Source organism: Portunus trituberculatus, chromosome 35, assembly GCF_017591435.1.
Source record: "Portunus trituberculatus isolate SZX2019 chromosome 35, ASM1759143v1, whole genome shotgun sequence".
Lineage (NCBI taxonomy): Eukaryota > Metazoa > Arthropoda > Malacostraca > Decapoda > Portunidae > Portunus > Portunus trituberculatus.
This window is the reverse complement of record NC_059289.1, coordinates 19,538,072-19,559,719: the sequence shown is the minus strand read 5'-3', so window position 1 is coordinate 19,559,719 and position 21,648 is coordinate 19,538,072. Positions and strand designations below refer to the sequence as shown.

Here is a 21,648-nt window from a genome sequence, read left to right as displayed (position 1 = left end):
GCGAGTTTGGTGTTCGTTAAACGAGCAGATGGTAGTAAAATGAAACCTTCGTTGTAGCGAAATTTCGTTGTGTGAACCTTCGTTAAACGGGGGTTGCCTGTATATATATATATATATATATATATATATATATATATATATATATATATATATATATATATATATATATATATATATATATATATATATATATATATATATATATATATATATATATATATATATATATATATATATATATATATATATATATATATATATATATATATATGGAATTTTCTTTCCCAACCCCTTATAGATTGAGAAAAGACATGTACATAACCCAAATGGGTAAGAAAACAATGACTGAAAGCACATTAAATGTAAAATCTGGAACAAAAAATGGTTGTTGGGATGTGCACACAACAGTAACAGACGGCGTCACACTAGCACATTTTCTGTCGTCTCAGGTGACTTCCGTCGTTTTCTTACTCTTCTGTCAACTCTTTCTGTCGTCTCGAGTCAGACGGAACACATCGTTTTCGTCTAGCGCCAATATGTTAATATGTCCTTTATGTACTGCCCGTGTTCCATTTTCTGTAAAACATTCTATGTATAGAATCAGTTTGGCTGGCTTGAGGTGACGTCATGTCTTCCCCTCAGTTCTCGCTCGGCCGCCGCCTCAGGTCACACATACGCCTCAGCCTCTCGTTTGCTCGGCTATACCGGTTGTGTCTTGTGATACTATTAAATACACGTTCATAATGGACTCAGGTGTATCCATGCTATCCCTGCTTAAGGACAACTACCACACCAATTTTTTGTCAAAATAAGAACTATGGTTTCTAATCCACACTTTTATTAAATTTTTTTTTTGTTAAACGGAAGAATGCTATTATCGTGACAGAAGAAATTTAAATAAGTTGGTGAATATTTATTTGTATACATATTTTTTTCTTTTAGCCTAGCAATGAAAAGTTCCTCAGTTGTTTGTGTACATTTCCTGGGAAGTGGGAATGTGCTACACTTTTGAATATTTCCAAGGCAACTTCCAAGTAGCTGGCCAAGATGAGCAGTTATGTTATGTCAGGGGACAAAACACTCTGAAAATTTTCTCATAGAGAGCATTAGAGGTCACTGTTGCCTTTGGGATCACAGAACAGCTGATTACAGCAAGAAAGGCATGAAGAGGGCAGCATATGATGCAGTCACATGCAGTTTGAGGGAAACATTCGTTTCCTCCTCCTTAAACACATTTTAACCCTTACAGCATCAGAGACGTACGAGATACGTCGGCTACTCTGAGCGAATCGGGCGTCAGAGACGTATGAGATACGTTGGCGAGCTTCCTCGTGTTTTCGGAGGTATTGTGTCCTCAAAACCTACCATTATACTGCCATCATGCACTGTAGACATTGCTCATGCTGCCTCGTCGTCCCTGCTAACATGAATGCTTCCTGTATTTATTTATTACATATCTTAACTTTAGCAGTTTCTGCTGCCCTTAGCTTGGTGTAGCGGGAAACTGACGCCTCAACTCCGCTAATATGAACAAAGCATAATTTCCATTACTTACTCTTACGTTTTCAGATGTTTTTGGTAACTGTTATATTGTGGTAGTGAAAACTTTGTATGACATAAATAAGAATTTTCCAATCGCTTTGTTATAAGGAAAAACAAGTAGATATTACTCGGAAAATATTTGCACCATGAAGGCAACACTCCTCGCGATATCTCGTGTCTATTTTTAGCCACAAACACTCCCAAACAGCAAAACATGACATGTTGTTTTTCTTTCAACTCAGGAACGATATTATGCATGTGTCCAACTCGGGCATCGACTGGTGAGAAACGAGGAAGCGAATAAACTAGTGACATAAGTCTTTGCTAAGTCACTAACCTTAGTGCAAAACATCTCGCACCAATTAATACCACTTCCAGTCAGTTCTGGGAGGAATGACTGTCATTTTCATTTGTTTCACATCATTTAAGACTGGTTTGACATATAAAAAAAAATCCATGATGTGGCCAGCACTGGCAAAATCACAAAGTCTCAGATCTGCTGACGCTGTATGGGTTAAAGTGCAAATAAGCCGCGGCTTGCTGGGATGAATGAGGAGCCATGTTTGTTTACAATCGACAATCGCGGGAAAGGCAGAAGCAAGCTTGTGTGTGATGGCCACAGTCTGCAAAAGTTGACAGTCGTCAGAAAACTGACAAAAAAAAGACGGAAAAGTGCTAGTGTGACGCCGTCTAAGTGGTGGTGGGATGTACGTACAAAGTGTGTTAGAGAATGTTTGTCTGAGAAGAAAATTCAGTTGATTGAGTGGCCAGGGCACAGTGCAGACTTAAATCTAATTGAAAATTTATGGAATGAAATAAAGTGAAAAGTTGGCAAGCTCCCTGTATCGAATGTTGATCTGTTACGTGACAAAATTAGCGCCATATGGAATGACATTGACTTAAGTTACTTCAGAAAATTATTTGATAGTATGCCAAGTAGGGTTACGGTTGTCTTGAAAGTGAAGGGTAATATGACAAGATATTAATAATAACAAAATATAGCAGTATTTGTGTTATATTCTCCCTTATATACCTTATGTTCTTAGTTAAGAGTAGATTTGACGTAATATCAATGGGTGCAGCCATTTCTTTTGCGCTGACTGTATTTATATATAACAATAGTTTGCTTTGGTGTACATATAGTCAGTATATAAGTGAAGCAAAATCTGGGTATGAGTGAGAATTGCATACCTCACTGAGTCACTGAGTCCTCCTCTGCTAGATGAAGTTCCAAAGCAAGTAATTCATGCTGAGGAACCGGTATTTCAATAGTAATTCACTATCACTCGGTGCCACGGAGTCAAGGTGATCCTCATGGCATGATCGTATATGAACACAGACACATGGTATACATTGTAACAGGCAATAAACGAGTGGAAACATAAATATCGTGGTGAAAGCGTCACGTAAGTTAAAGGGTCACAAGAAGAAGCGACTAAGTCACCACGAGTCCTCACCACATCTGCGACCAATCTCATCTCTGCTTTATTTTTGGTATTCCATGTAACATTTTACTTTATGCATTACAAAACAATCCTTTCTTGGGGGCAAGGTTTGCAAAAGGGTAATAAAGATGTTGTTTTGTGAATATAAATGTATATATAAGACGATACGTAACACAACCTTGAGAGGTGGTGTTCCCAGCAACCTGATAGCAACCTCGTTACCGTCCCTCCAAGCGTTCATGGATGCCATTTCACAGCAGGAGGTTGCTCTGACATTGTTAAAGTTTCTTGGATCCAGCTCTGGGAGGGCATGGGAGTAAATGCTGCCACCTAGCGGGATCGAGGGATCGCTAGCACGGTGGGTTTGAATATGCTTGGGGGCAGTTGTGGATAGTAGCGAATTCCGAATAATGGTGATCCGGATACATGGGCGATTACTGTATATAATAAGAGTGATCCTACTGTTCTTGTTGGTGGGTCGCACGTTCTTGTAAACAATGTTTTTGATGGTTTTTCTTCGGTCTTGTAGTTGTTGGACATGTGTCCTCTGTAGTAAATTTTGATTGTTTCTCCTCCTTCGCTTTCTTCTTGTTGAGTGTACCACTTGTCTACGCATCTCTTTATGATACGGGATACGTCAGGGTTAGTGTATCTGTTATTAATGAGGGATACACTAACTCTGACATATCATGTATCATAAAGAGATGCGTACATACAACGATCGTCACGGAACTAATTAAATTCGTATGTCGAAGTACCAATGTACAGTGGTACCTCGACATACAATTTTAATTCATTCTGTGACGATCGTTGTATGTCAAAAAAATGTACAGTATATCAAATAAATTTTTTCCATAGAAATTAATGGAAATAGAATTAATTCGTTCTTGTGATATGAATTTACTCCCTACCCAAAAAAGATTAACATGCTTTAAATACCAACCAAATATAGATTTAATATAAGATAAATACAATGCACTATATTGCCCAAAATAACAACTTAACCCGCAAAACTCAAGACACATCAATAGACGTTCATCACACAAGACTCGGGGCACGTCGATAGATGTTTAGGCTTTTTACGGCTATATTTTGGCTATTTTCTTCCCGTTTTCTTTGCTTGTGAGCTGGCAACACTCACCAGGAGTAAACATATGCTCTACATCACTGTGTTACCAACGATGAATGGTAGGAGTGACAGTGATTTCACTGTCTCTGTTTCCGCCACCTCTCCCACGCGCCTTATTTCTATACCTCGGGTCTCTCGCTTTGTTATGGGGAGACAACTTTTGAATGAGAGTGGTATCAAAACAGGTGACAGGAGAGAGAGAGAGAGAGAGAGAGAGAGAGAGGATACAAGGGGCCCATTTTCACTTGCTCTAGCCAAGGCCGCTGAACCCGATCCGATGTAAAGCCATGTAAACCTGTGATATTTTGGTAACCATGACATCTAGAGACTTCTAGTTTTTTGCATTACATAGAGGAAGAGTTTAGTTTTTTGCATTACATAGAGGAAGAGTTGCTTGTGGGTGGAACACCATTTGTACTCACTCATTTATTAAATTTCTCAGTATAATCAGTATGTGAATATAGGCTATGTTGTGTGTTTCTCGCCAAACTTTTACTTGAGTTCACAAAACTTTAAAAAAAATACACACTGCCGAGGAGCACAGACACATATGTGTACAAAGGATGAACAACGATACACAATGCAGGCTGAATGTTTGGGTGGAGGAGGGTAGCCGAGCAATTGCTGTGCCACCTATCGATGGCTATTCATATCTTAAAAATATCGTCACATTTCAAGGCGTAAATTATATGAAATTTTTTGTCGTATATAAAAAAATCATGTTGGGGTGATCGTATCTCGAGGTATTACTGTATATATATATATATATATATATATATATATATATATATATATATATATATATATATACAGGCAACTCCCGCTTAACAAAGGGGTTACATTCCTAAAAAACACTTCATTAAGCGAAACTTCGTTAAGTGAACCGATTATAACAAGTTTAACCCCTGATTCGAACTTCCATTGAGAGTAAGCAAAGTGCGAGTGCATCATAGTACAGTGAAAGGTTTAATGAAAGTAAAAATTATGAAGTTAAACATTTAGGTAGTTTAATTTAAGTCATTATAATGTACACTAATGTATGTATGTACGTAACTTTATAATGTTGATAATCTTAACTTTATGAAGGGAGGGAGAGTGAAACGGGAAATACACTAACCGGCAACCTGTGGAATGTAAACAAAGTGCGCATCATGGTACCACATACAAAACTTATGTACCACATTTCCACAAGGCTTTCCATTTTATCCATTGTAGAGTCACGAGTTCAGGTGGTTCTTTTAGCTTTCAAGGAAGATGCAGTCTCACTAGCCTTCTTAATAGAGTCTGCTGACTTGAAAATATTACAGTAGATGGAGTCAAGATGGTGGCAAGCAATGTTATTAGTTTTCTGGCCTCTCTCTTGTCTGTGAATAATACCCAGCTTCACTTCGAGAGTAAGACACTTCCTGGTCTTCTTAGGAACGTTAGGCCACATTGCAGGGCGTTTTGGTGGTAAGTTGAACTAGGGAAGATGAGCTGCTGGTGATGCTGTTATGCTTTGACTAGGGAGTGAGTGGTGCACGTGATCTTGATCTTGATCTTGATGCTACAGGTGATGCAGAATTTCTTCTGAGTCAGGCCTTTGTATCGGCAGTGCCTGTGTTGTCCACGAGAGGCTTGATCTTGATCTTTATTCTACAGGTGTCTCAGGATTTCTCCTGAGGTAGGCCTTAGTACCAGCAGCTCCTGGTGTATTCAAAAGCCCGTCAGCTTGCATGATACGGTGGGGCTTTCAAATTTGGAAAAAAATTACCTAGATAAAACTTCGTTAAAGCGAGTTTGGTGTTCGTTAAACGAGCAGATGGTAGTAAAGCGAAACCTTCGTTGTAGCGAAATTTCGTTGTGTGAATCTTCGTTAAACTGGGGTTACCTGTATATATATATATATATATATATATATATATATATATATATATATATATATATATATATATATATATATATACCATGGTACCTTGAGATACGAGCTGCCTGAGATATAAGTTTTTCAGATACAAGCTACAATTTGATAATTATTTAAAAATGTCGAGATATGAGCAAAATTTTGAGATATGAGTCATGCTTGGGGATGGTCCAGTCTCAGCTGAGCTAGTATCCCGTGGATCTCATGTACTTTGATTGTTCTTTCACCATTTCCACAGTATTTAGTGACCTTTTCTTTGTCTGAAGGAAGTGCAGTTTTAATTTGTTTAATGTTTACGCGTGAATTGTGCCTGCATCCTTTCTGACCTCCCTACCATTTACCACCATTATCCAAAAATGTGTGTCTCCAAGATAAGAACACTAAATAAACTTTTGCTGTTATTTCATATATTTTCATGCATTGATAAAGTATGCATGTGTAAGTAATTGAAAAGGCAAAACAAATTTCTCTTGTCTCCACCTACCTCCTCCACCAATGCTTATCACAGAGGGGGGAGAAAAAGGTAAACAAACCTCTACAGCACTCTCTCTCTCTCTCTCTCTCTCTCTCTCTCTCTCTCTCTCTCTCTCTTACTTAAAACTTCATTTATTCAATGATTATTAGAGCACCCAGTCTTCTGTGGGTGGCTATATTTGTACACTCCAGCTGATCGACAATCCTAAGTGAGAGTTGGAAATGCAGTAACGTCCCCATGGAATGCATCCTCTGAGATAAATATACATATTTTATAAGAGTAGTTTATCTATTTATATTATTTTTTATTATGTTTTTGTGCAATGAAAAAGTAGGAGTGCTCTTTTTGGGGAGGCTGGAATGGATTAATGGCATTTCTATGCATTTCAGTGGGAAAAATTGTTTTGAGATACAAGCTCTGTCACGGAACAAATTAAACTTGTATCTCAAGGTACCACTCTATAAATAAAAAGAGTTGAAAAAAAGACTTGGCATGATTCTGTACAGAAATATAAAGTGCCTGAGATTCAGGTTATGGAAAACTCAATTACCTTTTGTGGGCAACCTCTCTTTCATGTATAGCATGAGAACAGGCTGTGTTAAACCAAAGTTTAGAAGGTTTAGGTTGAGTAAAAGAGTGAGGAATGTACAACTCCATGCCAGACACTATCACCTATTGTACATTCAGCACACAGAGATTGGTCTCTGACACGGAAACAGTAATCATTCCAGGGAAAATCTGCATAATACTTCAGGTCCCCCAACTGGCAGAGGCAAAATGCCAGAGGCACCTCTGCTTTGGGGGATCCTGAGGAGGGATTGGAGAAATAGGACAAGATATAGATACAACATAAGTAGAAGGATTAGAGATAAGAAAGAGGTCAAGAATGTTAGGTGTATCTCCAAGCTGATCAGGAATACAAGTAGGGTGTTGCACCAATTGCTATAGGTCATGTAGGATAGCAAAGTTGAAGGCTAATTTACCAGGATGGTCAGTGAAGGGAGAGGAAAGCCAAGGCTGGTGGCAAACATTGAAATCTTCAAGGATGGAGATCTCCACAAAAGAATATAGGGATAGAATATGCTCCACTTTGGAAGTTAAATAGTCAAAGAATTTACTATAGTCAGAGGAGTTAGGAGAGAGATGGATGGCACAGATCAATTTAGATAGAGTGACTATTGAGTCAAAACCAGATGGTGGAAAACTTGGAAGATTCAAGAGCATGGGCACGAGAGCAAATTAAGTCGTTGCACACATAGACGCAACATCCATTTGGTTTCCATTATTAAGTCATTGTTATCAATCGTGATGACTGGTAAAGGTGATTTACTCATTCAGAAGTCATGACAATGAATCCTATGGTTCTTCAGAGTGTAATAGTGCATGCAAATGACAAACAGTTGTTGATATTAGCAGGATGTGTACCATCATCTGTAGCCAATGGTATGCCTCAATGGTTCTTACTCATTCCTCAACAGAATTACTACACATGACATCAAAGGAGAAAAAGGTAATGATGGAGATAAAGGTGTGGATGGCCTACCTGGTGAAGATGGCTCAAAAGGCGAGAAAGGCCATGCTGGAGAGAAAGGCACTAAGGGCCAACCAGGATTCGAAGGACAGAAAGGCAAGCTTGGGCGTCAGGGGCGAGCAGGACCACAGGGACTTAAAGGCTTCAAGGGTGCACCAGGAGTAGCTGGATTTGCAGGACCTAAGGGAATGAAGGTATTGTTTTACTTTTTTTATGTTATAGCCTATAGTGCCTGTAGGTATACTTGAAGAGTGGCAAAGGTCCACACAAGCCTGGGGCAGTGGGGAGAGTCACACATGCCCACCCTGTGCAAGTGGGCAATGAGGCAGGTGTGGCTAATTCTCAGTCTGGTGACTGCTGTGTCCTACCCAGTTGGGGGAGTAGGTCCACCAGTGGTGTCTTGTGTCCTGTCTAATTTGTCCCAGTGAGGTGTACTGTAAGGTGTCAGTCAACATTGTCTCCCAGTGTTGCCTGCAGTCTGTCTTGAGGTCAGTTAGGGAGTCAGTCTGGTCAGTGGCTAGGTCAATAGGGGAGGGATGGGTATGTGCCTCTGCTGCTGCCCTGTCAGCCACTGTGTTTCCCATGACACTAACATGGGAGGGCACCCATTGAAGGTCGATGTTGTGTACTAAGGTCAGGTGGAGTATGAGGTGATGGATGATGAGGGTGAGGTTGTGGTGAGAGTGTGGGTGGTAGGATCTTATGATTTGGAGGGCAGAGAGTGAATCTGGAAAGATGGCTATAAAGCAAGGGGCAGCAAGTGTGGTGGCAAACTAAAAGCCCTCTTTGATGGCAAACAGTTCTGCTGTGGTAATGAAGGCAGTAGCTGACAACTTCCAGGCAGTGTCAAGGGACCTGGAGGGACTGTAAATAGCTGCACTGACAGAAGGGGGTTCAGTGAGGCAAAAGACATTGGTGTAGATGTGGTTCTGGTACTGTGAGTGTAGGAGTGAGTTCAGTAGGGTCTTGCCTTGCACTAAACAGCTGGTTTTGGACCATTGTGTAGATGTGTGAAGGCACTAAGAGACTGAGGAAGAGAGAGAATACCAAGAACACAGAGGATTATTTTTTTTTAAGGATGAGGAAAGGGAGAGGAGTTACCCATAGAGCTGCAAAGAATGAGAGGGCTCTGTCTACAAAGGGTGTGTAGGTTAGATTTGGCAAGGGGCCATGAAGTGGCTTCCTGTTGTGGCAAAGGAGGAGGGAGTGGAGGGCATGACATGTAGGGGAAGAGGCAAGTTTGTTGTAGGTCTGGATGAGGAAGGTAGAGTGTCTGTTTGATAGGGAGGGGAAGGAGGCCTCTGTTTGAAGGGTAGAGACAGGAGGGCTGAATTTTGAATGACGTCCAGTTTGTGGAGATGTGATTGTGAGGCCGTTTCATATACCTCACATCTGTAGTCCAAGTGACTCCCGATATATGTACAATAAAAATGGAGGAGTGTATGCCCATCCGCACCCCACTTGACACCTGCCAGGGATTTGATTAAGTTTAGCCTTTTAAGGCATGAGGTCACCAGGTACTGTATGTGGCAGCCTCAGAGGCAGGGGCTATCCAATAGTAGACCAAGGAATTTGTACTTTAGTTTGAAGGGGATTGGGGAACCATCAATGATGACCATTGGAATGTTGGGTATTCACCTTCTGGTGAACCACAAAAAGCTAGACTTCTGGGCACTCACAACAGATCCCAACAGGCAGTTGAAGAGTGGACAAGATCAAGCCCATGCTAAAGTGAAAGTTGAGCCTCTTGGATAGTGGAAAGAGAACAAAGGAGGGAAATGTCATCAGCATAGATAAGTGCATGTGTGCTGGGAGAGGAGGGAGAGACAATTTGATCCTACTGCGTATGAGTAAGAGCAATTACCTTGAGACCTAACAATTTAGTAATTTCCTGATCAATGAGAATTTTATCTTCCTCCTTAAAACTATACTCTTCAGACTCATAAAAACAAAGGTGTAATGTTAGTCACATCAGGGTCAAGGTGGTAGTCAGCAACAATGTTGAGAATAAGAAGGTCAAGTGTAATCTTACACCACTCATGCAAAAAATTGCTAAGTCTGCCTGCAACAAAATTAGTACCTGCCTGTATAATTGCTGTGTCCTCGGCCAAGGGAATTTTTTTGCTCAGAGTCCTTCTGTAGGTAGGTGAGCTGTGGTTCTCCCTTGGAACTGACCCAACATTGTCCGTAAGGATGGAATCTAGTTAGGAATCTTCTTGGAGGGGCTCTACCCTGGAACACATGCACTTTTCCCCTAGCAGGTTTGTTGAAGCCAAATTACCAAGTGGGGAAGGATTTCCTGACAGAGAATTCACTCGTCAGTCTTTCTGTCTCCTCAATTTGTTTGGCAGACTGCGAGACGTCATCTCCAAACAACAACCTTATCATTGGAACCTTGTTTGAGCATAAGTGAGCATACTTATGAATGATTTCACACTTGATGATAAAGTGTCTTGCCAGGTTATTACAATGATTAGTATTTCCTAGCAGGGCCAAAGCCCCATTGAGGAGACTAACTTCCTGAGCCACCACAGAGTTTCCTTCATCCTGTCCAAATTGTCCAGCACAGAGAGTGACTTGACAATGATAGTGGCAACCTTGAGTAAGCCTTTACCAATCTCCTTCATGCGGAAATAGGTCCATTTGGCGTCTGATTTAAGCGCTTCTAAAATCTGTGAGTTACACTCAATAGGGTCCATTGCAGGGCAATTGTCTTACCTCTTTATGTTGTCATCTTTCAGGACTTCTTTGTAGTCCTCCTCATGCATCCCATCATCAAAGTGATATCCGCAACATGTGTTTCAATGTCTTCCAAGGGCCCATAGGTCTTAGCACCTTGCAACAACACACTGTGTATAGGGGAGACAGGAAGCTCCCCTTCTTCACTGTCCTCATTACCATTGGGTGAAAACCCAGAGAAACCAGCATTCAAGCCAGCAACATCAGTCTACAAACCCTCAGGGCAAAGCATGGAGCCAGTCATGCCAGCATTGGGGTCACTGCTGCCAGCATAGATAAGTACATGTGTGCTGGAAGAGGAGAGAGAGACTATTTGATCTTGCTGCTTATGAGTAAGAGCAATTACCTTGGTTTGGGTTGTGCCCATAAATATAAAGATTTAATAACAGCAAGCTAGGTTTGAGTCTGATCCCTTGTCCCTGGGTGCCCCTGAAGGTAAATCTTACCAATAGCACTTCCTTAAGTATTTTTAAATGCCCTTCATCCCCCTCAGCAAGCTTGGAATCTGTTTTTTTTTTCTTTTTTTTTAAGGGGGTACAGGGGAGAGAAATTTAGCAAAATTTGCCTCCCCAAAAAAAAGTCTACAGACCACCTTACCCTAAACTGGCTGGGGAGACTGCATTCCCCAAAGACCCCCCTAAGTTCTTTATCCTAACCTAAGCAAACCTAACCTAAATGTCTTTTTGCAGGGTAGGGGGGCTGCCTAACCAGGTGGCTGTTCCTCCCCGGACTCCCAACAGCACTCTCTTAGAGACCATGTCCTTGCCCGCTCTCCTTAATTCCTAGCTCCCCCTTCGCAGCTCGTCCACCCAGCTGATACGACATCACATAATATGAAGCCACACTATTGGTCAACAAGAGAGAGAGAGAGAGAGAGAGAGAGAGAGAGAGAGAGAGAGAGAGAGAGAGAGAGAGAGAGAGAGAGAGAGAGAGAGAGAGAGAGAGAGAGATAGTTAATGGAGAAAGTGGGAATTAGAACAAAGATAAAGACAAAAAACGGATAATAGATTAAGGAAATGGAATAGATAGGAATAACAAAGGAACAACACAAGAGATAGAAAGAAAAATGGATAATGAAAAAATAGGTAACAAATAGAGGAAGAGGATAACAAATAAGGGGGAATGGAAATAGAACGGGAAATGAAAGAAAAAAGTGAAAAAGCGATGAATGAGAGTAAAATTTAGGGAGATGAAAGGAACAAAGGGATAATAAATGGAGAAACTTAGATTTAACATTATACCTCATAAAACAATCCTTTTTTTGTTAGTAAAGCTTGTAAAAAGCTACTAGAAATATTATTTTGTGATAACTTGATATGTATACAAGACAGCAACACCTCAGCAGGTGGTGTTACCAACACCCTGCTAGCAGCCTTGTTACTACAGTAACAATGTTTTCCTATTTGTTGATGTATACCATTTTGCAGCCAGAAGTTGCTCTGTTCATTGTTAAGTTTCTTGGATCCTGGCTCAGAGCTTCTTAGTGCAGTTCCTGCCAGAAGCAGTGTGGGTGCCTGTGATATAATCGAGTCAAGTTAATCCACTTTAAATCAAATAAATCACATTATTTAATCATATCATCTTAAATATCAAGTTGCATTAAAAATTGTGTTATTCAAACTCATTAATCAAAAGATGACTGTACATACAGTACAGACTGCATGTGTTGGCAATGGATGGTCAGTTAGCTTCTGTCTTAAACCAGTTGACTTAATGATTTGATTTAAGGTATTGCAACATCATGATGTGGTGCTTCTGTCTTGCAACAAAATTCCTACTACATTTGCCACATTTGTTCAACAATTGTCAATCAAAATACCAATGTTGAGTAGCTTGCCTCTGCCTTTTTAATTTTATTTCCATGTTTTGGACTCAGAAGATAAAATGCAGCCATTCAGAAAGTGTCTTTTTCCTAGGGTGAATTTGGAGAGAATGGCCTCAATGGACGCCCAGGTCCTGTAGGAGATGCAGGTCCTCCAGGAATTCCTGACCCAAGAGACACTAATGTATACCGAGGTCCTCCAGGACCCCAGGGCATCACTGGTTCTCGTGGTCCACCTGGAGAGGATGGTAATGATGGTCGGCCTGGAGGAGTGGGCTTGCGTGGTCCTCCAGGTTTCCCTGGACTTGATGGAGAAAACGGAATTCCTGGCTCTCCAGGACGCTCAGAGAAAGGCGATGCTGGAGATGATGGTGAGAATTATTAGACTTTGAGGTTGAAATGATAAGTTTAATATATAAAGTTAAGATTTTGATTTTGATTTGATTTATAATGTTTATTTAGCCAAATTATTTTCATTTTACAAAACATATAAATAATAAATAGGAAGACAATATTTACAATGTTACTGAAACATATCTTACTGGCTGAGCCTGTTGAGAGTAAACTCTCGTAAAAGGCTCCTTAAATTACACACTTGAGCCGAATAATTATTAAAACATTTCAATATAGTGCAAAACAGACTTCCTTATGTATTCAATCCCAAAAAACCTTATTATGTTAATTATATACATAATTAACATTCTTTGTAAACTAGTTACATGAACTGTCCATACTTATATGAAAGAAATATTCATAAATCCGAATATAGATTCATACATATACATACACACATACTATGCTTGCATACATAGCTATGTACATTTAGTATATATACATACGTACACCAATACCTCAATACTTATAAACTCAAATACATCTAATCAAGATATACTCGTATGAGTACATAATACAATTAATACTACTACAATTAATATATACTAATACCTGATATTCATATACCCCCATATAAACGTGAATTCATACACGTGTACATACATATGGACATGTATACACAGTACACACAGTTGCAAAAATACATACACAAATATAAGCAAAGAAGTTCTTAAACTATTGTAGCATCATGGATATTAATAATTAGTCTTGGTTGTATTTCATTAATAGGAACTCTTTGAGACAGTGTTTAAAAGACAGCAGGGTTGGTTTTGTTCTGATATCTGGTGGTAACTGATTCCAAATTTTGAGCCGTGATACAGAATACTCGTCTGTGACTGATTGGAGAGCGCTACTGGAAGTTCTAATAGGTCAACACCTCTCAGGTTATATCTTTCGATTCTACGATATCTAAAGTAAAAATTATCAGTGAAATTATTTAGACATTTGTATATAAATAGTGCAGAGAAATATGTATTTACTTCATTTATTTTTAGTAATTTCATATTTAAAAAGAGGTTGTTGGTGTGGTCATATCTTGTCTTTCCCGTAATCGTCCTTATTACTCTTTTCTGTGCGATAACTAATGGTTTTATTTTTGAGGTAGGAACACTGGACCAAATGGTGGTGCAGTATATAATGTTGGGGTAAACCAGTGTGTGGTAGACATGTCGCAGTGCCTCCTTGTTTAGAAGATGACGGGTTAAATATAAAATGCCACTCATTCTGTTTACTTTGTTACACACACTGGTTATATGTTTATTCCATGATAGTTTATTATCAACAGTTATTCCTAGAAACTTTACATTTGTTATCTCATTAATAACTGTGTTATTGATTTTTAATATGCTTGAATTTGGTGGTAATGTTTTGTTTCTGTGGAAAATAATGTAGTTAGTTTTTAAAATATTGAGTGTTAACTTGTTATTTTGTATCCATTTGTTAATGTTTTGTACTTCCTCATTGACAGATGCCATTAAATTACGTATATCTGGGTGGCTTTTATAAATTGTGCAGTCATCTGCAAATAGAATGAATTTAAAAAACGAACTAGAATTAACTATGTCGTTAACATATAATAAGAATAATAGTGGTCCCAGTATCGATCCTTGGGGAACACCGGTTGAAATGTTTAAAGTAGATGAAGATGTATTATTATACTGGACATACTGTTTATGATTATTTAGGTAGGAACTGAACCATTTATTAGATACTCCCCTTATGCCATAATGCTTTAACTTTTGTAGTAAAATATGGTGGTCAACAGTATCAAATGCCTTGCTCAGATCAAGAAATATTGCCACTGCAAATTTTCTTTGGTCAAATGAAGATATGATGTCATATACAAACGATGTCAGTGCTGTTTCAGTTGACCTTCCTCGTCTAAAGCCGTGTTGTGCATCTGTGAAAATATTATGAGTTTGACAAAATTTATATATTCTGTTGCACATTAACTTTTCGATGATCTTGCTGAATGCATTAAGCACTGATGCTGGTCTGTGGTTTTTAAATTCTTTTCTGTTCCCAGCCTTAAATATTGGGGTGACTCGTGCAACTTTCAGGGCATCTGGGAATGTTCCGGTTATAAAAGAGCTGTTGAATATATGCAATAACACAGGAGACAGCAACACACTCACTTCCTTGATGACCTTCATGGGCACTCCATCACAACCAGGTGTAGAATCACGCAGGCTGTTGGTGACATCTAAAAATTCATCTTCTGTGACAAGGTTAACAGAAAAATCTTCCATCTGTCTATTTTGTAGGTACTGACGATAATTATGTTGTTGATGTGTATTTGTTTCTGATAATATATTTGTTATGTTGACAAAATAATTATTAAAAGTATGTGCTATCTCATCAGGACTGCTAAGTTCACGATCATTCAACAGAAATTTTTTACTTAATTTTAGTTTCTTTTCTCTATTTAATATGTCATTTATAATTTCCCAAGTGTCTTTGATTTTCCCAGATTTCTCATTCAACTTTGTTTGGTAGTATTTTGTTTGTGCGGTTCTTATTGTGCTAGTAACCTGGTTCCGAAGTCTGCGGTACAATGTGCCATATGTAATTGGGTGTTTAGCATATTTTCTCTGTACATTTTTCTTTAATGAGTTTTACTATGTCTGGAGTTATGTATGGTTTATGCAAGTGTTTATATTTGTGCTTTTTATATATTAGTGGAAAATATTTATCAAAACAAGGGAAAAAAATTGTCATAAAATTATTATAGCTTACATTTGGATCTCTAGAGGCAAAACCAAGTCCCAGTTGATGTTGAGTAAACAAGTTTTGAAGCAATTTATCTGTTCTGTTGTATACTTCCTAAAAGAAATTATATCAGACTCATCAATTTCAGTTTTACAGTAGTCTTTAAATGAAAAAATGGAGAATACAGGAAAATGATCGGATGTAGTGTCATATATAATGCCATTGAACTTATTTTCCTTAATATTGTTGGACCAGATGTGATCAATAATGGTTGCAGATGTGTTGGTAACTCTTGTTGGTTTGGTAATAGTATGAAGAAGGATAAGGAGTTGGTCGGACAGGGGTGAGTGGCAAGGTACGCGGTAACGCAGGCGGCATCTGCATCACTCCCGCACGCTCGACACCAGACCCTCCCGCACCCATGCTGACATCTCGCACAATGAGGGTTCGATAACTGAAGAAAGCCTGCTTACCATTTCTTCTAGCTTCCCTCATCGCGTCCATTTGTTGACGTCGAGCATCCATTGTACCGGGACAAAAATCTTCATTTATGTAGATATTTGTTCCCTTCAGTTTGCTCCAGGCTCGAAACACTGCATCGCACTCAGGGTACCGAGCGAACTTGGCGACAATGTCACGGGTTCTTTGGTTGGTGTTCTTGCCCACACGGTGTGCTCTCTCGATGTTTACATCCGGGATGTTCAGTTTCTCTTTCATGATCTTGATGACTTTTTTCTGGCATTGCTCCCAGTTCTCACCTTGTTCTTCCGGAATACCAGCAATGCGAAGGTTATTGCGTCTACTCTGATCGTCCAAGTAGTCCATACGAGCTTCGTAGTTGATTACTTGCTTTTGTAGTTCATCATTTTTTCGAGTCAGTTCCTGTACCTTCTTTTCGAAGTCCTTCCTCTCAACCGATGTTTGCTTTAGGTTCGCGATTGCTTCGTCCAGTCCAGTTTTGCTTGGGTGAATTCTAAACTGGCGGTGACTTTACTGATCCTCTTCTCTTGCTTTTCTTGGATGTTCTTATGGTTCTTCTCCATGCGGTCCAAGGCATCATTGAAGTGTTTTCTCTGGTTGTCTAAGAGAGTCAGGATCTCGCTGCGTTCCATTTCGTCGACCTTTGAACTTGAGGTGTAGTTTGCTTCACTGTTTATCACTTCAGGCGGACGAGACTGATTGGGTCGAATGGTTTCCTATAGCAACCACTAGAGGGCCATGACCCAAGTTCACTTATATATAGACTTATATCTCTATAACGCGAGTACAAGGGGAGTTCTTCACAGTTTATGTTCTAAAGATTGTTATGTCACTATCCTGCACTCGTGAGAGATGTAGGTCACTTAGAATTGGGCGAATTTCAGGAATATCCGAGGAGCTCACTCAAGTGTGTGCACACAATGGCGGTAGGAAGAAGAAGATCAAAGAAATAGGACTGAAGTTCTATTATGATCAAATTTTTTTGAGAGTATAAAATAAAGTAAGTAATTGTAATTGTAACTGTCACAAGAGGTTTGTAACATAGTTGGTGTGTAGATGTAGTCACTTTATTTGCAATATAATATCTTTTATACCTAAAACTATTGACTATTTGATATTTTATATCTTTGTGGTTTTCTTTAATGGTGAGCCTTGATCTATCTAGTATAGGAAAACTTATTATTGTTGATAATTTGCTGATCTGTTTTTTTATATCTTGCATGTCCTCAGGATACCCTGGCTTTATTGGCCTGCCTGGACCACAAGGCCGTAGAGGGCCACCAGGCATTCCAGGTAACAAAGGTCTTCCAGGGGACCCTGCCTATGGGACTAAGGGTGCAGATGGTTTCCCTGGCCAGCCTGGTAAAGATGGTGTCCCAGGACCAAGGGGTTCACCTGGACCTGAAGGTAATTCACTTCAAGTTTCACTTACTCATTCATGGGATGGAAGCTCATGGAATAGGATTAATAACATAGAAGAAAAGAAGTTGCAAAGAAAAGAGAAAACAGCAAGCTGCAAATTTTGTCAAGATATAGCTAACTGCATTTCACTAGTGCTCTCTCCCATGTAAGATTTACCACTGAACACCAAGCATAGACTTAATCCAAAATCAGCCTCAGAGTCACTTTCTGGAAAGGGGCCCCATAAATGTTCCTAGGTTGGACTGCTCTTTCAGTATCAACCATAAATGTCTCGACATCCCACCTCAACTTTTCTTCATTAACTTCTGCAACATTCAGTCTTAGATCTAATTTTTAACCTGTAGAACACCATCTCTCCTCTACTAAACCTCATCTTTTCTTCACCAAAACACAGATGTCTGAGGCAACTGACAGTTGCCCCTTTTTAATTCCCTCCTACTTTTTCTATCCTCAAGTTTTCCACCATCTGATTTTGACTCCAGAGTCATTCTCTAAATAAATATATCTGTGCTGGTTACCTTGCACCTAACTCCACTGACCATAGGAAATTTACTCTTTAACTTCAAAAGTAGAGCACATTCTGTCTATATCCTTTCACTGAGATCTTATATGGAGATTTCAATGTTCACTATTAGCTTTGGTTTGCCTCTTTCTCTGACCAACCTGATGAACTGATCTTCAACTTTGCTATCCTCCATGACCTAGAGCAACTGGTGCTACACCCTACTTGTATTCCTGATCATCTTAGAGATACACCTAAAGTTCTTGACCTTTCCTTATCCTTAATTCAATCTTCTCCGTTGGACTCCTTTGATCACAATCTCATACCTGTATCTTGTCCTATTTCTCTAGTCCAGCCATAGGATTGCCCAAAGTGGAGGTGCCTATGGAGTTTCACCTCTACCAGTTGGGGAACCTGAGGAGCTATTATGCTAATTTTCCTTGGAATGACACCTGGTTCTGTATCAGAGACTCAGCTATGTGTGCTGAGCACATAACAGAGGTGATAGAGCCTGACATGGAGGCATACATTCCTCACTCTTTCTTTTAACCTAAACCTTTCAAACTTTGGTTTAATATAGCATGTTCTCATGCTATACATGATGAGAGGTTGCCCACAACAGGTACATGAGCCATCCATTACCTGAATCTCATGTGCATTATATTTCAGCCAAGAATCATGTCAAGTCTCCAGACACTGACTCTTTTCAACTCTGTCTATCAACTTCTACCTTTCCTTCTTTCTGGAAGTTTGCCTGCATTTATCCTGTTTTTAAAAAGAGTGACCCTCAAACTACCACCCTATAGCTTTAATCTCTTGCTTATCTAAAGATTTTGAATCTATCCTTAATAGGAAGATCCTTAATCTTCTGTCACTTCACAATCTTCTATCTGATAGCCACTATAACTTCCATCAAGGCCACTCTACTGGTGGTCTGGTTTTCCTTACTGAGTCTTGGTCATCCTTTTGTAGAAATTTTTAGTGAAACTTTCACTGTTGCCTTCGACATATCAAAAGCTTTTGATAGAGTGTGACACACAGCTTTGATCCCTAAACTACCCTCCCATGGTTTCTATCTTTCCCTCTGCAGCTTCATTTCAATTTTTCTCTCCAACCATTCTATTGCTGCCTTGGTAGATTGCTACTGTTTTTCTCCTAAATCTATTAAGAGTGTGTTCCTCAGGATTCTGTCCTGTCATTCACTCTCTTCCTGTTATTTTTTAATGATCTAAACCAAACTTCTTGGCCTATCCATTCTTACACTGATGATACCACCCAACACTTTTTCACGTCTTTTTAGAGATGATGAACCCTTCCTAACTGGGACACCACAGAATGCCTAACTTCTGATCTTTCTGAGATTTCTTGTTGGGGCAGAGAAAACTTAGTAGTGTTCAATGCCTCAAAAACTCTATTCCTCCATCTATCAGCTCAACATAACCCTTCAGATAACTATGTCCTCTTCTTCAGTGACACTCAACTGTACCCCTCTTCCACATTGAACTTCCTCAGTCTGTCCTTTACTCATGAATTAAACTGGAAACTTCACATCTCATCTCTTGCTAAAGTTAGGCATTCTGAGGCATCTCTGCCAGTTTTTCTCACCCCCGAATTGCTAACTCTGTACAAAGGCCATATCTGCCCATGTATGGAGTACTCTTTGCATGTGTAGAGGTTTGCACTCAAATAATTCTATTGGATTGGATGTAACTAAAAGCTTTTCATCTTATAAGTTCATCTCCTCTGACCAACTGTCTTTAGCCTCTTTCTAACCGACATAATGTTACATCTCTTGCTATTTTCTACTGTAATTTTCATGCCAACTGCTTTTCTGATCTTGCTAATTGCATGCCTTCCTTCCTAATGTGGCCTCGCTGCAAAAGACTTTCTTCTTCCTTTCACCTCAATTCTGTCTACCTCTCTAGTGCAAGAGTTAACCAGAACTACCAGTCATTCATACCTTTCTCTAGTAAACTCTAACTTTCCCTATGTGCTCCTGTATTTCCATTTTCCTATGACTTTACCTCATTTAAGAGAGAGGTTTCAAGACATTTATATTTATCCCTTTTCTTGAACCAGCAACAATCATTGCTCAATCAGTGGTTGAGCTGAGACATCTTAATGTTCCAAACCAAAGCCAGCAGGTTTCACATCAACTGTCATCTATAGCAGGCCCATCTTGAGAAGCATGCCAAGGGTTTCTCTATTATCCATAACAAGAAAAATACTCTTAGATCCAAATTTGTTCAGAGTCAAGCAAAACTCAGTGCCAGTTCCTATTCATCCACAGAAACTCAGCTATCACTTTGAGACAGATTGCAGAGATCACTTTTGAAACTTTGTATCAGTATGGTAGTCTTAATATTTCAGTTACTACTTTGAGGCTTGCATGACATTCAAATGAACAATTCAGAGGGCTGATCTTGTTTTACAATATCAAGCAATAAATAGATATAGTATAGTGAGGTGTCTAGACCCAGAGTGATGTAAGCAACCATGTGGGGAATTTTTTTTCTCTTATAACAGTATGGGCTTTTATGGGAATTTACAGGCTAAAGGAGGTATTTTTGGTACCTCCTTCACTCTCAGATCATGGCCAGGATTTGAACCCATGAGCTCGAAGACCCCTTGGGCCCCACAGCACGTGTGGTTTCACTGTATCATGTCAAGGGAGAAAAAGATAGAAAATAGACTTTTAAAAGATGAATATCTTTACAGGTCCCAAGGGATTCCCTGGTCAAGGAGTGAACATTGTTGGGCCAAAGGGTCCCAAAGGTCTCCCAGGTCCACCAGGAGAGCCTGGTGTCCCAGGTTTGGATGGGCGGAATGGCTTCCCTGGCCGGAAGGGTACACAAGGAGACATCTGTATTCCATTTGAGAGTGAGTACACACATGCCATTTGTATTCTATTTATTTATTTTATTTATTTATTTTTTTTTTTTGTTAAGGCCTATAGCGCCTGTAGGTATACTTGAATAGTATGGGAAGCGCTATTCAGCTTTTACCCTTTAGTGGTGCAGGCAATTTTATGTATAGTGGTAGGGCCCATATTACCACCCAGGTGTATATTTGGTGTAACCTCCTAGAACCTGGATATCATGGTGACATGTAGGTAACTTTAAACCACTCTAAAAATGGCATGGTTTCAAGGCAGTACTTGGTGGGATTCAAACCTACATGTGGATGTCTGCCCGATCCCACACTCACCACCTTATTCCTAACACAGTCTCTTCTAATGTGTGATATTGAACAGTACACATATTTTCTATTATACATTTCACAGTTATACATTTTTCACTTTTACAATATTAGTTTCTTACTACTTTAATTCCTTTTTACGATCAGTAATTTTGCTTTTACAATGTCCTGAGTAGACACTCATTTGCTCCATGAAAATTCAGTGAACCATCATTTCTTTTTATGATTTATTTGCCTTCGTTTAATTCTATAGTCTGTTATTGAAACCATATTTGATGGCTCATAAGATGCACAAACTTCCTTATTTCAGCATATTATAGCTTCAGTAGTAATCATAATGTACCATGGCAGGAGTCAT

The 21,648-nt window shown here is 39.4% G+C and overlaps 2 protein-coding genes across 2 annotated transcripts in view; both read left to right on the top strand.

The window, feature by feature from the left end:
- Positions 1 to 8,080: 8,080 nt before the first annotated feature.
- Positions 8,081 to 20,971, top strand: LOC123513291. The gene is made up of 4 exons (XM_045270371.1): positions 8,081 to 8,219; positions 12,681 to 12,957; positions 17,399 to 17,575; positions 20,811 to 20,971. The coding sequence occupies exons 2-4, from the start codon at positions 12,730 to 12,732 to the stop codon at positions 20,838 to 20,840; spliced, it is 435 nt and encodes a 144-aa protein (XP_045126306.1). The 5' UTR covers positions 8,081 to 8,219; positions 12,681 to 12,729; the 3' UTR covers positions 20,841 to 20,971.
- The window catches only part of LOC123513269 (collagen alpha-5(IV) chain-like), a 116,522-nt gene continuing 115,792 nt past the window's right edge, over positions 20,919 to 21,648 (top strand). The window contains exon 1 of the mRNA XM_045270339.1: positions 20,919 to 20,972. Within this exon, the coding sequence (XP_045126274.1) occupies positions 20,919 to 20,972 (54 nt within the window). The remainder of the gene's footprint in view (positions 20,973 to 21,648) is intronic.

Excerpts from the sequence above, each read along its gene's own strand:
- LOC123513291 (XM_045270371.1), top strand. The coding sequence starts at position 12,730 with ATGCAGGTCCTCCAGGAATTCCTGACCCAAGAGACACTAATGTATACC. Across the intron at positions 12,958-17,398 it reads AGGCGATGCTGGAGATGATG|GATACCCTGGCTTTATTGGC; the intron begins GTGAGAATTATT and ends GCATGTCCTCAG. Across the intron at positions 17,576-20,810 it reads GGGTTCACCTGGACCTGAAG|GTCCCAAGGGATTCCCTGGT; the intron begins GTAATTCACTTC and ends ATATCTTTACAG.